Source organism: Pan troglodytes, chromosome 9 (assembly GCF_028858775.2).
Source record: "Pan troglodytes isolate AG18354 chromosome 9, NHGRI_mPanTro3-v2.0_pri, whole genome shotgun sequence".
Classification (NCBI taxonomy): Eukaryota; Metazoa; Chordata; class Mammalia; order Primates; family Hominidae; genus Pan; species Pan troglodytes.
The window spans coordinates 75891642-75904473 of NC_072407.2; the positions used below are offsets into that span (position 1 = coordinate 75891642).

At 43.5% G+C, this 12832-nt stretch overlaps 1 protein-coding gene across 6 annotated transcripts in view; it reads left to right on the forward strand.

Moving 5' to 3' along the window:
- MRPL48 (mitochondrial ribosomal protein L48) overlaps positions 1–11056 on the forward strand; it is a 78280-nt gene extending 67224 nt beyond the window's left edge. For 5 of the 6 annotated variants that reach the window (XM_063782530.1, XM_063782532.1, XM_063782531.1 and 2 more), the window contains 3 exons: positions 6344–6446; positions 9623–9712; positions 10741–11050. In XM_063782530.1, coding sequence (XP_063638600.1) covers positions 6344–6446; positions 9623–9712; positions 10741–10815 — 268 coding nt within the window. In that variant the 3' untranslated portion in view covers positions 10816–11050. Of the gene's footprint in view, positions 1–6343; positions 6447–9622; positions 9713–10740 lie in introns of all 6 variants that reach the window. The other variant, NM_001251970.1, reaches the window with a different exon arrangement.
- The last annotated feature ends 1776 nt before the right edge of the window (positions 11057–12832 follow it).

Genomic DNA, 12832 nt, shown 5'->3' on the forward strand with positions numbered 1-12832 from the left:
TACATGACAGCACTTAGCACAGACACTGGCACATTGTAAACATTCTGTTACTAATGTTACTGTTGTAATAATTAAGATTTTTTTTTTCAGCTGGCGGGAATTAGAGATAGCTTCTTTTTTTTTTTTTTTTTTTTTTTTTTTTTTTTTTTTTTTGAGTTGGAGTCTCGCTCTGTCGCCCAGGCTAGAGTGCAGTGGCGCGATCTCGGCTCACTGCAAGCTCCGCCTCCCGGGTTGACGCCATTCTCCTGCCTCAGCCTCCCGAGCAGCTGGGACTACAGGCCCCCGCCACCACGCCTGGCTAATTTTTTGTACTTTTAGTAGGGAGGGGGTTTCACCGTGTTAGCCAAGATGGTCTCGATCTCCTGACCTCGTGATCCGCCCACCTCAGCCTCCCAAAGTGCTGGGATTACAGGCGTGAGCCACCGCGCTCAGCTGAGATAGCTTCTTAAAGGTTGATGGCAAAGAACATTAAATGTCAATCACGGAATGTTACTATCATACCTACAGTGGGTCAGTCAGTTCCTTGGAATAGTGTTTGAAATTTTTAGGACTCTTACAGATGCTGCTTTTATAGTGAAGGGCACTGAATTTCCTGCTTTTCATCAACTAACCAAGGAATTGCTGTTTTCCCTTTGGCTTTTACTTTTTGCCACATAGCTAAGTTTCTGGTTCCCCCACAGTTGGTGTGTTCACATAAGATTAGGGTCATTTTAGAAGGAATAGTTTCAATGTTTTGTTTGTTTGTTTGAGTCAGTCTTGCTCTGTCACCCAGGCTGGAGTGCCGTGGCACGATCTCGGCTCACTGCAACCTCTGACTCCTGGATTCAAGGGATTCTCAAGCCTCAGCTTCCTGAGTAGCTGGGACTACAGGCACCCGCCACCACCACACCTGGCTAATTTTTGTATTTTTAGTACAGATGGGGTTTCACTATGTTGGCCAGACTGGTCTCAAGCTCCTGACCTCAAGTGATCCGCCCGCCTTGGCCTCCCAAAGTGCTAGGATTACAGGTATGAGCCACCGTGCCTGGCCTAGTTGCAATGTTTATAGGGTAGTTGTGGTAAGAAGCTAGTTTATTTTACATCTGGCTAAGTGGTCAGTGCTGCATGGTTGTATACTCCTGGATTATAGATTAAAAGACTATCTAGTCCAAAAACAACCAACCAACCAAAACACTTTCTTTAAAAAACTCAGCTGTAATGCCCTGGCTGCATTTGAGTGAAAGCAGGAAGGCAGTTACATTTGTTGAGCACCTACTATCATTGAGGCACTCTGAACAAGCTAAGTACATTTTTTTGTGTATTAGTAGATCAACATATCAATGCTGGAGCCAAACTGCCTGAGTTTTCTTGCTCCACTGCATTCTTACTGTATGACATTGGGGCAGTTTGCTCAACCTCTTTGTGTCTTGGTTTCCTCAACTGTAAAATGGGGTTACTAAAAGCACCTACCTTAAAAGGCTACAGTGAAAATTAAGGGAGCTATTATATATAATGTACATAGAACTATGTCCAGCAACTGTTGGCTGCTATTATTATTACTATTACTATTATTATTATTATAGAAGCTTGCCCTATTCCTACACCTAATAAGTGGCAAGTTCTGGAGTTAAACCTACTTTTTTTCCTAATTCTCTATTCTTCTAACCGGTTCTCCACACAGCATTTATGGTGATCTTTCTAGATGGAAATATGATTATGTCACTCTTCTGCTTGAAATGCTTTGATGGCTTCCCACTCCCGTAGGATCACAATAAAAGTTTCTCATGTAGCTTCCTAGGTGCTCCAGGGCCTGCCTTGCCTCTCTTCACACTTCCCTCCCCACCTCCCTCTACATCTAGTTACACTGGCTTTGTTTTTGTCCCTTTCCACCTCAGGACCTTTGCATATGCTCTTCCTCTCTTCATCTAACTAGCTTCTACTTTTTTCTTAGATGCCATCTTTTTTATTTTGAGATGGAGTCTCACTCCGTCGCCCAGGCTGGAGTGCAGTGGTGCGATCTCGGCTCACTGCAACCTCTGCTGCCCGGATTCAAGCAATTCTCCTGCCTCAGCCTCCCGAGTAGCTGGGATTACAGGTGCCTGCCACCACACCCAGCTAATTTTTGTATTTTTAGTGGAGATGGGGTTTCGCCATCTTGGCCAGGTTGGTCTTGAGCTCCTGACCTCGTGATCCACCCGCCTCGGCCTCCCAAAGTGCTGGGATTACAGGCGTGAGCCACCGTGCCTGGCCTCTTTATTTATTTATTTTTGTTTGTTTTCTTACATGTCATCTTGAATGTTACTTCTTCAGGAAACCTCATTAAGTTAGATCTTTATGTTATATATTTAGAAGAAGTAAAAGGTGTTTAACTGCTCTTTCATAACATGCACTTCTTGCTCTTGTAATTACTTGACTATTATTGGTCTTTTCTATTAGACTCTAAGCTTTGTAAGGCAAGGACTATTTCTGTCTTCATTAGTGGCCTAACCCTAAGATCTTGCCAAGTACCTGACACACAGTAGGCACTGAATACAGACTTGTTGATTTGGATTGAATTCTAACAGGCATGGCGGACATGATTCCTAGAACAGCAGGATGAATGATGTGCTGCTTTTTGCCTCTTTGCTGGCTCTTTGCTCCAAACAGCTCAGAGCATAAAGAGCTGTTTGTTTTTAGCAACTCAATTCTCTGCATTGATTGAGGTTTTCAGACTGTGGTATTGTTAGGCAATCTCACTACCCAGCCTTTCAGAGTTGAAATTCTTTTCTTCTGATTTTCATTTCATCTTAATCCATTTTTCCTTGGGGGAGGGTGGGTAGGGATGATTGCCATGACCTTGAGATGGAATTGGGCTAGACAGCAGGATGCCAGCTTTTGTTCTCTAAGTGGTTTGCACTGCTGCAGCTACAACTCACCCAGAAGGAGAGGCGAAGAAGAGGCCTCTCATGTGGGTCCCTTAATTTGCCTGCATCCTTTGCTGAGCAGCTGCCTGAGGAGATGGAAATCTCACTCATCTGGGAGAAGCTTCCAAGCCTGAAGTTGAACCAGCCCCTGTGCTCTGCTAAGAGTAAAAGCATCACTCAGCATCACTCACTATGAGGCTGCTCTTCTGTTTTTAAAAAATCTACTTACATTTTTAAAAATTGAGATATAACTTGTATAAAGTGAAGCTCCCCAGCACCCTAGCAGACTTCCTTTTGTCCCTTTCTTGGCAATACTTCCCCTAAATAGCATTATTTTGTCATGTTAGATTGACTCGTGAAATTAAGTTCTTTCATTTATTTCCTTCCATTTTACTGTCTGATCATCAAAGCAATGTTTATTGCAGAAAATTTGGAAGGTACAAAATAGTGTAGACAAAAAATAAAAAATAAAAAAATTAAAAAACCCATATGTACTTTTACATACTTAAAGGCCTGTTCTACATCTTGATAAATCACTACCTCCTGTGAGGCTTTCCCTGAGCCCCCCTTTCCACCCCTTCTTGTCCCTATAGTATTCGGCACATACCTATTATTGCCTTTGTCTTACTGTAGTACAATGTTTATATACTTACTTATCTCTTTAAAGCACTCACAGTGAGCTCCTTGAAAGAATAGACCTTTTTTTTTTTGAGACTGAGCCTTGCTCTGTCGCCCAGGCTGGAGTGAGTTAGCATGATCTTGGCTCATTGCAACCTCCACCTCCTAGGTTCAAGTGATTCTTCTGCCTCAGCCTCCCGAGTAGTAGGGACTACAGGCGCTCACCACCACACTCAGCTAATTTTTTGTATTTTTAGTAGAGACAGGTTTTCACCATGTTAGCCAGGCTCATCTCGAACTCCTGACCTCAGGTGATCCAGCTGCCTTGGCCTCCCAAAGTGCTGGGATTACAGGCGTGAGCCACTGCGCCCGACCGACTTTTTTCTTCCTTTTTTTTTTTCTAAATAGAGACAGGGTCTCAGTAGGTTGCCCAGGCTAGTCTTGAACTCCTGGGCTTAAGCAATCCTCCTGTCTTGGCTTCCCAAAGTGCTCACATTATAGGTGGGAGCCACCACGCCTGGCCGCATAGACTTTTTTTTTTTTTTTTGAGACAGAGTCTTGCTCTGTCGCCCAGGCTGGAGTACAGTGGCATGATCTCGGCTCACTGCAACCTCCACCTCCCAGGTTCAAGTGGTTCTCCTGCCTCAGCCTCCTGCGTAGCTGGGATTACAGGCAGCTGCCACCACACCCAGCTAATTTTTGTATTTTTAGTAGAGACAGAGTTTCACCGTGTCGGTCAGGCTGGTCTTGAACTCCTGACCTCAGGTGATCCACCTGCCTCAACCTCCCAAAGGGCTGGGATTACAAGCTTGAGCCACCGCATGCATAGACTTCTTATTGCCCATCAGGGTGCCTAGAACAGAGCAGGCTGTTAGTAAATATTTGTTGAGTGAATGAGTAAACAAATTAATGAAATCTTGCTGAAGTAAGTGTTAAAGAATAAAACCCATTATTAGTGGCAGGAATGGACAATTCCCACTTTAGTCAGTCCTATCTGCAGAATGCCAAAAAAGAAAAATAGTATTTTAGGGTGTTTTTATTTTTCTGAAACACAATTATTTCACTTGAACATCCATAAGAAGTCTATGATTGTATCCCCATTTTTTTATGTTGGAAAGTTATTACTGTATTTGAATCAGTAGAAGAGGAGATCAGAGATAATGCTGAAAAGCAGGAGGGATGTTATTTAGAAAGACTACCTGAAAGAATTTGCAATATCTTGCATTTACTGACCTTATGCCAGGCAATTACTTATGTAATCTCATTTAATCATTACAACAACTCTATGAATTAGGTATTATTATTTTCAATTTATAGCAGAAGAAATGGAGACTCAGAAACCTGAATTCCCAAATTCAAATAGGTAATAATTGGCAGAGCCAATATTTAACTCCAGGACTGACTGTCATGTCTCTAGTCCATTTTCCATTACTTCTAAACTCCTGATCTTGTGATCCACCCGCATCGGCCTCCCAAAGTGCTGAGATTACAGGCGTGAGCCACCGCGCCTGGCCTATTACACTAAACTTCTTTTGTAGAGGTCCACCTATAGAGGGCCATGCCCCTTGCTATTAAGTGATGATTTTGTGACACATGAAAATTTAGGAATCTTATTTCATTTATCTTCAGTTTGATGAACTTTTTGATAAGATGAACACAACACTACTACCATATTTCCATGTAGCCATTAGTCCGGTCTTATCTCATTAATACACCAGTCTTCACAATTCTCTGTTGATAATAGGCCTAGATGGTTATCTTGTTTATACATGAAGAAACTGAGGCCCAGAGGGGGAATGACTTACCTAAGTAAATATTGCTAATAAGTAGCAGGACCAACACTTGACTCCATGTTCCGTGTTATTTTCACTGCAACACGTAGACTTGCTGAAGCTGATTTTAGTAAGCATAAACTCTATAATCTGGGAGAAGTTGCCCCTCAGGGGGAAATTAACAATGTCTGGAGGTAGTTTTGACTGTGACCACTTGGGGTATACTACAGATACCCAGTGGGTAGGGGATGTATATGGATGTGTAGGTCAGCCCCTACAACAAAGAATTATCTGGTCTAAAATGTCAGTAGCACTGAGGTTGAGAAATCCTGTTCTAGAACAATTAATTTTCATGCCTTATTTCTCCAGAACAGATTAAATACCCAAGGTTAGCCTCCAAAGCATACCTAGTGATGAGCTTGATTCTTTTTTCTTTCTCTTTTCTTTCTTTTTTTTTTTTTTTTTGAGACAAGGTCTTCCTCTGTTGCCCAGGCTGGAGTGCAGTGGCGCAATCTTGGCTCACTGCATCCTTGACCTCCTGTGTTCAAACAATCTGCCCACCTCAGCCTCCTGAGTAGCTGGGACTACAGGTGTGTGCCACCATACCTAGCTAATTTTTGCATATTTGTAGAGACAGGGTCTTACTGTGTTGCCCAGGCTGGTCTTGAATTCCTGAGCTCAAGCCATCCAGCTGCCCTGGCCTCCCAAATTGCTGGGATTACAGGTGTGCGCCACCACATCTGGTCACTTGATTCTTTTAGAATGGGCCATTCTTCAGTAGCAACAAATTATTTATTATTAATCACCAGGTTTTATTCGGAGTATTGTATTTTTTTTCGGAGTATTAAGTATGATTAGAGATGCAGAACTGCATTAAACATGGTGTATTTGCTTAGGGAGTTTTGAAGCAGGTAAGAGGGATCTAGTTACTTTGCTCCTGGTTGCAGATAAGCATCCCCTACATTCCGGGAACTATTGCATGCCATAGTGGCTATACTCATGGACTACTATGATTGAAGTGGCTGCTGGCTTCAGTGAACACTCACTATAGCTGACTCTTCCTTCCCACAGTTATGCGATGCCAACCAAAACCATAGAAGTGTTGCAGTTGCAGGACCAAGGCAGCAAAATGTTCCTGGACTCAGTGCTTACCACCCATGAGCGAGTGGTTCAGGTAGGCACTCCAGGAGAATAAAAAATGTATTTGCTTCTCCTGGTTCTTTTCTCTGTCCACTTTTTCACTTTCTATTATGCTCTTTTCTTTTCTTTCTTGAATAATGGTGTTCTCCAGGTTCAGTTCTTGATGCCTCCATCTCTCCTTTTATAATACCTTCCCCCTATGCAGTCTCATTCATTCCTTAGGCCTCAGTGATCATCATTTAATACTGATAACCCCCAGATGTATATATCTCTAGTCCTGATCTGTTGGCTGAGGCTTGAAACTTGATACCCAGTTGTCTACTGGCCTTCTCGACTTGGATGTTCCACAGGAGTCCTCCCTGTACTCTGTCTATGCAAAATTAGTTGTAGAGGGACTGATTTTCCTCTTTTTCTGTAATCCTCCCCACCTTTGAGCCTAATGTGTCACCCTTCTTTGTCCTCTGATATCCATTCATTCACCAAATTCTATAGCTTCTACCTCCTAAAAATCTTTCAGATTCATCCACTTCACTTTACCCCCATAACAAGTGATCATGTCATTTTCCCGCTTGAAACCCCTCAGTGGCTGCCTTCCTTTGATCTCTAGCAGTTGTCCTCTTTTCTTCCTGCAGATAATGATGGGTGCCAACCACACCACCATGAGAGTACCCAGAGGTATAAAAAATTCACAGCTTCCCAGCTTTAACATCATCCCCCTTTGAATAAGAGCATTAATTGATATATAATGGACATATCATACAATTTACCAATTTGAAGCATACAATAAAAACGGTTTTTAGTATAGCCAAAGAGTTATGCAACCATCCCCACAATCAATTTTAGAACATTTTCCTCACCCTAAAAGAAACCGTGTACTCATTAGTAGTCACTCCTCTTTCTTGGTCGCCCTAACCCCTTGCAGCCACTAATCTACTTTCTATCTCTATGGATTTATCTCTTCATTTAAATGGAATTGTACATTAAATGGCCTTTTATGTCAGGCTTCTTTCATTTAGCGTAATGTTTTCAAGGTTCATCTCTGTTGTATTGGTACTTCATTCCTTTTTATTGCCAAATAATATTCCATGGTATAGGCATCACCCTTTTTTGATCCACTGAAGGAACATATCAGCAAGGTAATAAAATGAATATTAAATTTAAGTCTAAATATGCTAATTTAAAAAATAACTAAGTACAATCTTTGGCTTTTTAAATATTATCAGGATTAAATTATTTATAATATATCCTGTGACAGATCTGACATGCCAGAAGCCCATAGAATAGTTTGAATGCTTTAGGTTGGTACTCAGGTGCCTTCATGATTCTCCTCCTGCTTTTCCTCTTCACAGCCCATTTACTCCAGCCACACATGGAGCTAGTTTGTTTTTTGTTTGTTTGTTTGTTTGTTTGTTTGTTTGTTTTTGGAGACAGAGTTTCACCCTTGCTGCCCAGGCTGGAAGGCAATGGTGCGATCTCGGCTCACCGCAACCTTTGCCTCCTGTGTTCAAGCGGGTCTCCTGCCTCAGCCTCCTGAGTAGCTGGGATTACAGGCATGCGCCACCATACCCAGCTAATTTTGTATTTTTAGTAGAGATGGGGTTTCTCCATGTTGGTTAGGCTGGTCTCAACCTACTGACCTCAGGTGATCCGCCCACCTCAGCCTCCCAAAGTGCTGGGATTATAGGCATGAACCACTGTGCCCGGCCAATGGAGCTAGTTTTAATTTCCTAACACTGTTATGCCCCTATATTTTACTGAATGCTGTTTCCTCTGCCTTCAAAATCCTCCACATTACTGTTGAATTCTCCTAGTTTAGTCTTGTTTTTCTTCAATATTTCACCCAGATACTACCTCTCCTGGAAGGTTTTTTTGATCTTCCTTGGTTGAGTTGGGTAGGAATTTCTCTTGTGGTTCCTTGCAGCCCCCTGCCTGCCCTTTTACCATACATCTGATTCACCTTGGTGTTCTTAGCACAGCGTTTGACACCAGTCAGGTCCTGGTATGCCTGGATATGGGCAAAGCTGAGTTGAATCAGAAAGTCAGTGCCCGGGCACGGTGGTTCACACCTGTAATCCCAGCACTTTGGGAGAACAAGGCGGGCGGATCACTTAAGGTGAGGAGTTTGAGACCAGCCTGGCCAACATGGTGAAACCCTGGCTCTACTAAAAATACAAAAATTAGCTGGGCACAGTGGCTGACACCTGTAATCCCAGCATTTTGGGAGGCCGAGGTGGGCGGATCACCTGAGGTTGGGAGTTTGAGACCAGCCTCACCAACATGAAGAAACCCCATCTCTACTAAAAATACAAAATTAGCCAGGCGTGGTGGCGCATGCCTGTAATCCCAGCTACTCAGGAGGCTGAGGCAGGAGAATCGCTTGAACCCGGGAGGTAGAGGTTGCAGTGAGCCAAGATTGCGCCATTGCACTCCAGCCTGGGCAACAAGAGCGAAACTCCATCTCAAAAACAAAACAAAACAAAAATAAAAATTAGCCAGGCATGGTGGCAGGCACCTGTTATCTCAGCTGCTTGGGAGGCTGAGGCAGGAGAATTGCTTGAACCTGGGAGGCGGAGGTTGCAGTGAGCTGAGATAGCGCCACTTCACTCCAGCCTGGGGCCAACAGAGCAAGACTCCGTCTCAAAAATAAATAAATAAATAAGAAAGTCAGCCTGAGTTGGGTGCCATGGTTCATGCCTGTAAACCTAGCACTTTTGGAGGGCAAAGTGGGAGGATTGCTTGAGGCCAGGAATTTGACCAGTCTGGGCAACATAGCAAGACCCTGTTTCTACCAAAAAATAAAAATAAAAAATTAGCCGGGACTGGTGGCACGTGCCTGTAGTCCCAACTACTCGGAGGCTGAGGTGGGAGGACCACTTGAACCCAGGAGTTCAAGGTTGCGGTGAGCTATGATTGTTATACTGCGCTCCAGCCTGGGCAACAGAAAGAGACCCTGGACTTTAAAACCTCTTGGTCCAGTAATGACATCTAATGCCCACAGGAGCAGATATTGGCAGTGACCATCTCAGCACCTTGGCAGATGGCAGGAGAAATCCTGTAGAGGCCAGCTCAGAAACCAGTTTTGGTGTTAATCTTCCACACTTGGGCTCTCCAGACTCTACTGGAGCTGGCATTTGAACCCATACCATGTCTGCCCAGTTACCTCGTTTTCAGCTCCTCCCACCTCTTAGAGCACCTTCTTTCATTTTGCAGATCAGCGGTTTGAGTGCTACGTTTGCAGAAATTTTCTTGGAAATAATCCAAAGCAGTCTTCCTGAAGGAGTCAGACTGTCAGTGAAGGAGGTAGGTGCTGGTTTGAGAAGAGGCCCCTGCTGGCCTGCATATGCTCAAAATAATGATAAGAACATCTGGACTTCCTGGCTTTAGAAAGAACAGAGAAATGTGGATAATGTGACCTAAATAATAATCAGAAAAGTTGTACACTCTGATGACACTGTGATCATTAGTCCAGCTTCTGAGGCATCAGGGATGATGCTTTGTGGCCTATGAGTGCTGACTTTGAGCACAGCATCCTGATGTTGGTGGTGAGCCTATGAGGCCCCAGAATTCTCTCCTGTCAGGCAGTTGCATGGAAGAAAGAACATGGGTTAAGATAGTATATGGTGTAATAAATCAGAACACAAATAGGAAAATATATGTTAGAGAAAAGGTTCCTGGATCTTCAAGGCTTGACTGTAGCTTGACTGAATATATTTCATAAAGAATGCTAGTCAATAGAATGTTTGGTCAGGCATGGAAAACTTGGAGAACATTAGGAGTCTTAGCCTAAATACTGAGTATTTGGGTCCAGTTGCCAAGATGATCCTTCTTATGACACAGATGTATGAGGTCATCTTAGATTGGTACCATTTGCTCCATCCAGCTCTGCTTGTTCTGAGTCCATCCTTGTCAAGCTTCTTCTGGTTGGTATTTGGGTTTCATACAGATCTGGGGACAGGGACAGCATGTGCTGGTCATGCTGCCTTAAAACAGTCCAATCCCTGTTTGTTTTATTTCCTGTGTAAATAATTTTGCTATTCTCTCTCTCAAATGCTTCTATTGTAATAGTTATAGCATTTTGACATTAAATCTTCATATATCTGTCTTTTCTAACCAGACTATAAGTTCACTGAAAGCAAGGAGGAAGTCTGATTCAAGTTTGAATCCCCAGTATCTAATATAAGTCTGCTACATAGTAGATAATAAAAGTTACTTGAATCTGAATGATTCTCTACAGAGCTGGTTCAAGGGCCCTTTTTGGATGCTGTGCATATCTGGGTAACTAAAAGCTCTGCAGTAATTACCGCTTATTTTCTTTTTCTTCTCCTTAGCACACTGAAGAAGACTTCAAGGGACGATTCAAAGCTCGACCAGAACTGGAAGAACTGTTGGCCAAGTTGAAGTAGCTACTGTAGACCCTTTCATGCCAGCAGTGGTCATATTGAGTGCCAAAGAGAAGAGCTTACTGGGTAGTTAGAGTTCATCAGGAGACCCGACCCTTAGATTTCATAAGTACCCATTCCCATAGCCAGTAATGTCCTCACTCCTCTGTGGCTTGGCTGTACTTGCCATTTGTTACCACTTACCTATGAGGTAATGCTTGTTATCTTCCATCTAATAAAAATCTGCTGCAGATGTGTATATGTATGTGTGTGTGAGAGAGAGAAATTGGCCCATCCTGTGGAGTATCTTTAAGAGATTCTATATTCTGGCCAGGCACCGTGGTGCATCCCTGTAATCCCAGCACTTTGCGAGGCCGAGGCAGGAGGACTGCTTGAGGCCAGGAGCTTGAGACCAGCCTGGCAACATTCTGTCTTTACTAAAAACATTCTTTTTTTTTTTTTTCCGAAATGGAGTCTCGCTCTGTTGCCCAGGCTGGAGTGCAGTGGCGCGATCTAGACTCACTGCAAGCTCTGCCTCCCAGGTTCACACCATTCTCCTGCCTCAGCCTCCCAAGTAGCTGGGACTGCAGGCGCCCGCCACCACACCTGGCTAATTTTTTGTATTTTTAGTAGAGACGGGGTTTTACCATGTTAGCCAAGATGGTCTCGATCTCCTGACCTCATCCGCCAGCCTTGGCCTCCCAAAGTGCTGGGATTACAGGTGTGAGCCACTGCGCCCAGCCAAACTTTTTATTTTAATTAGCTGGACGTGGTGGTATGCACTTGTAGTCCCACTACTCAGGAGGCTGAGGCAGGAGGATTGCTTGAACCCAGGAGTTCAAGACTGCAGGAGCTATGATTGTGCCATTGCACTCCAGCCTGGCTGACAGAGTAAGACCCTTTCTCTTAAAAAAAAAAAAGATTCTATTTTCTCTTTGCCTGATGCTTTAGCACAGAAGCATGTTCCCCTTCCATATTTCTCCAACTAGAGTGAATTCATCCTTTAAAGCAATCTGGCATGGTGTCCTGTAGTGAAGCAGAGGATCATAACATAAGTAAACCCTCTATGGGTGGAAGTTGGAGAGAGGGACATTTTGGCTTTGTACATGAAAAGACTCTCCAGATAGAAACAGATTCTGCCCATAAGTGAAATAAAATGCTTTGTGGGGGTAATGAGTGACTTATAGTATTCAGGCAGATGTTACATAACTGCTAATTAAGTTTCACTGGATTGAGTTTAAGCAAAGAATTGAAAGTTGATTTTGGTCAGGTGTCAGCAAACTACTGCCTATAAACCATATCCTACCCACTGCCTGTTTGTGTTTTTTTAAATAGTATATTGAGGTGAAATTCATACATACAAAATTAAACTTTTTTTTTTTTGAAATGGAGTCTCACTGTGTCACCCAGGCTGGAGTGCAGTGGTGCGATCTTGGCTCACTGCAACCTCTGCCTCCTGGGTTCAAGCAATTCTCCTGCCTCAGCCTCCCGAGTAGCTGGGACTACAGGTGCCCGCCACCACGCCCGGCTTTTTTTTTTTTTTTTTTTTGAGATGAAGTTTCGCTCTTATTGCTCAGGCTGGAGTGCAATGGCGCGATCTCAGCTCACTGCAACCTCTGCCTCCTGTGTTCAAGCAATTCTTCTGCCTCAGCCTCCTGAGTAGCTGGGATTACAGGTGCCTGCCACCAAGCTCGGCTAATTTTTGTATTTTTAGTAGAGACGGGGTTTCACCATGTTGGCCAGGGTGGCCTTGAACTCCTGATCTCAGGCGATCCGCCCGCCTTGGGCTCCCAAAATGCTGGGATTACAGGCGTGAGCCACCGCCCCTGGCCTTAAACATTTTTAAATGAGTAATTCAGTAGCATTTATTTAGTACATTCATAACGTTCTGCAGTCACCAGCTCTATCTAGTTCCAAAACCCCTCCCTGCCATTGGATCAGAGCCATACTTATTCACTTACATACTGTCTCTGGTTGCTTTAATGTTACAGTGGCAGAGTTGGGTAGCTGTATGTGTATTGCCTCTATATCATATGGGCAA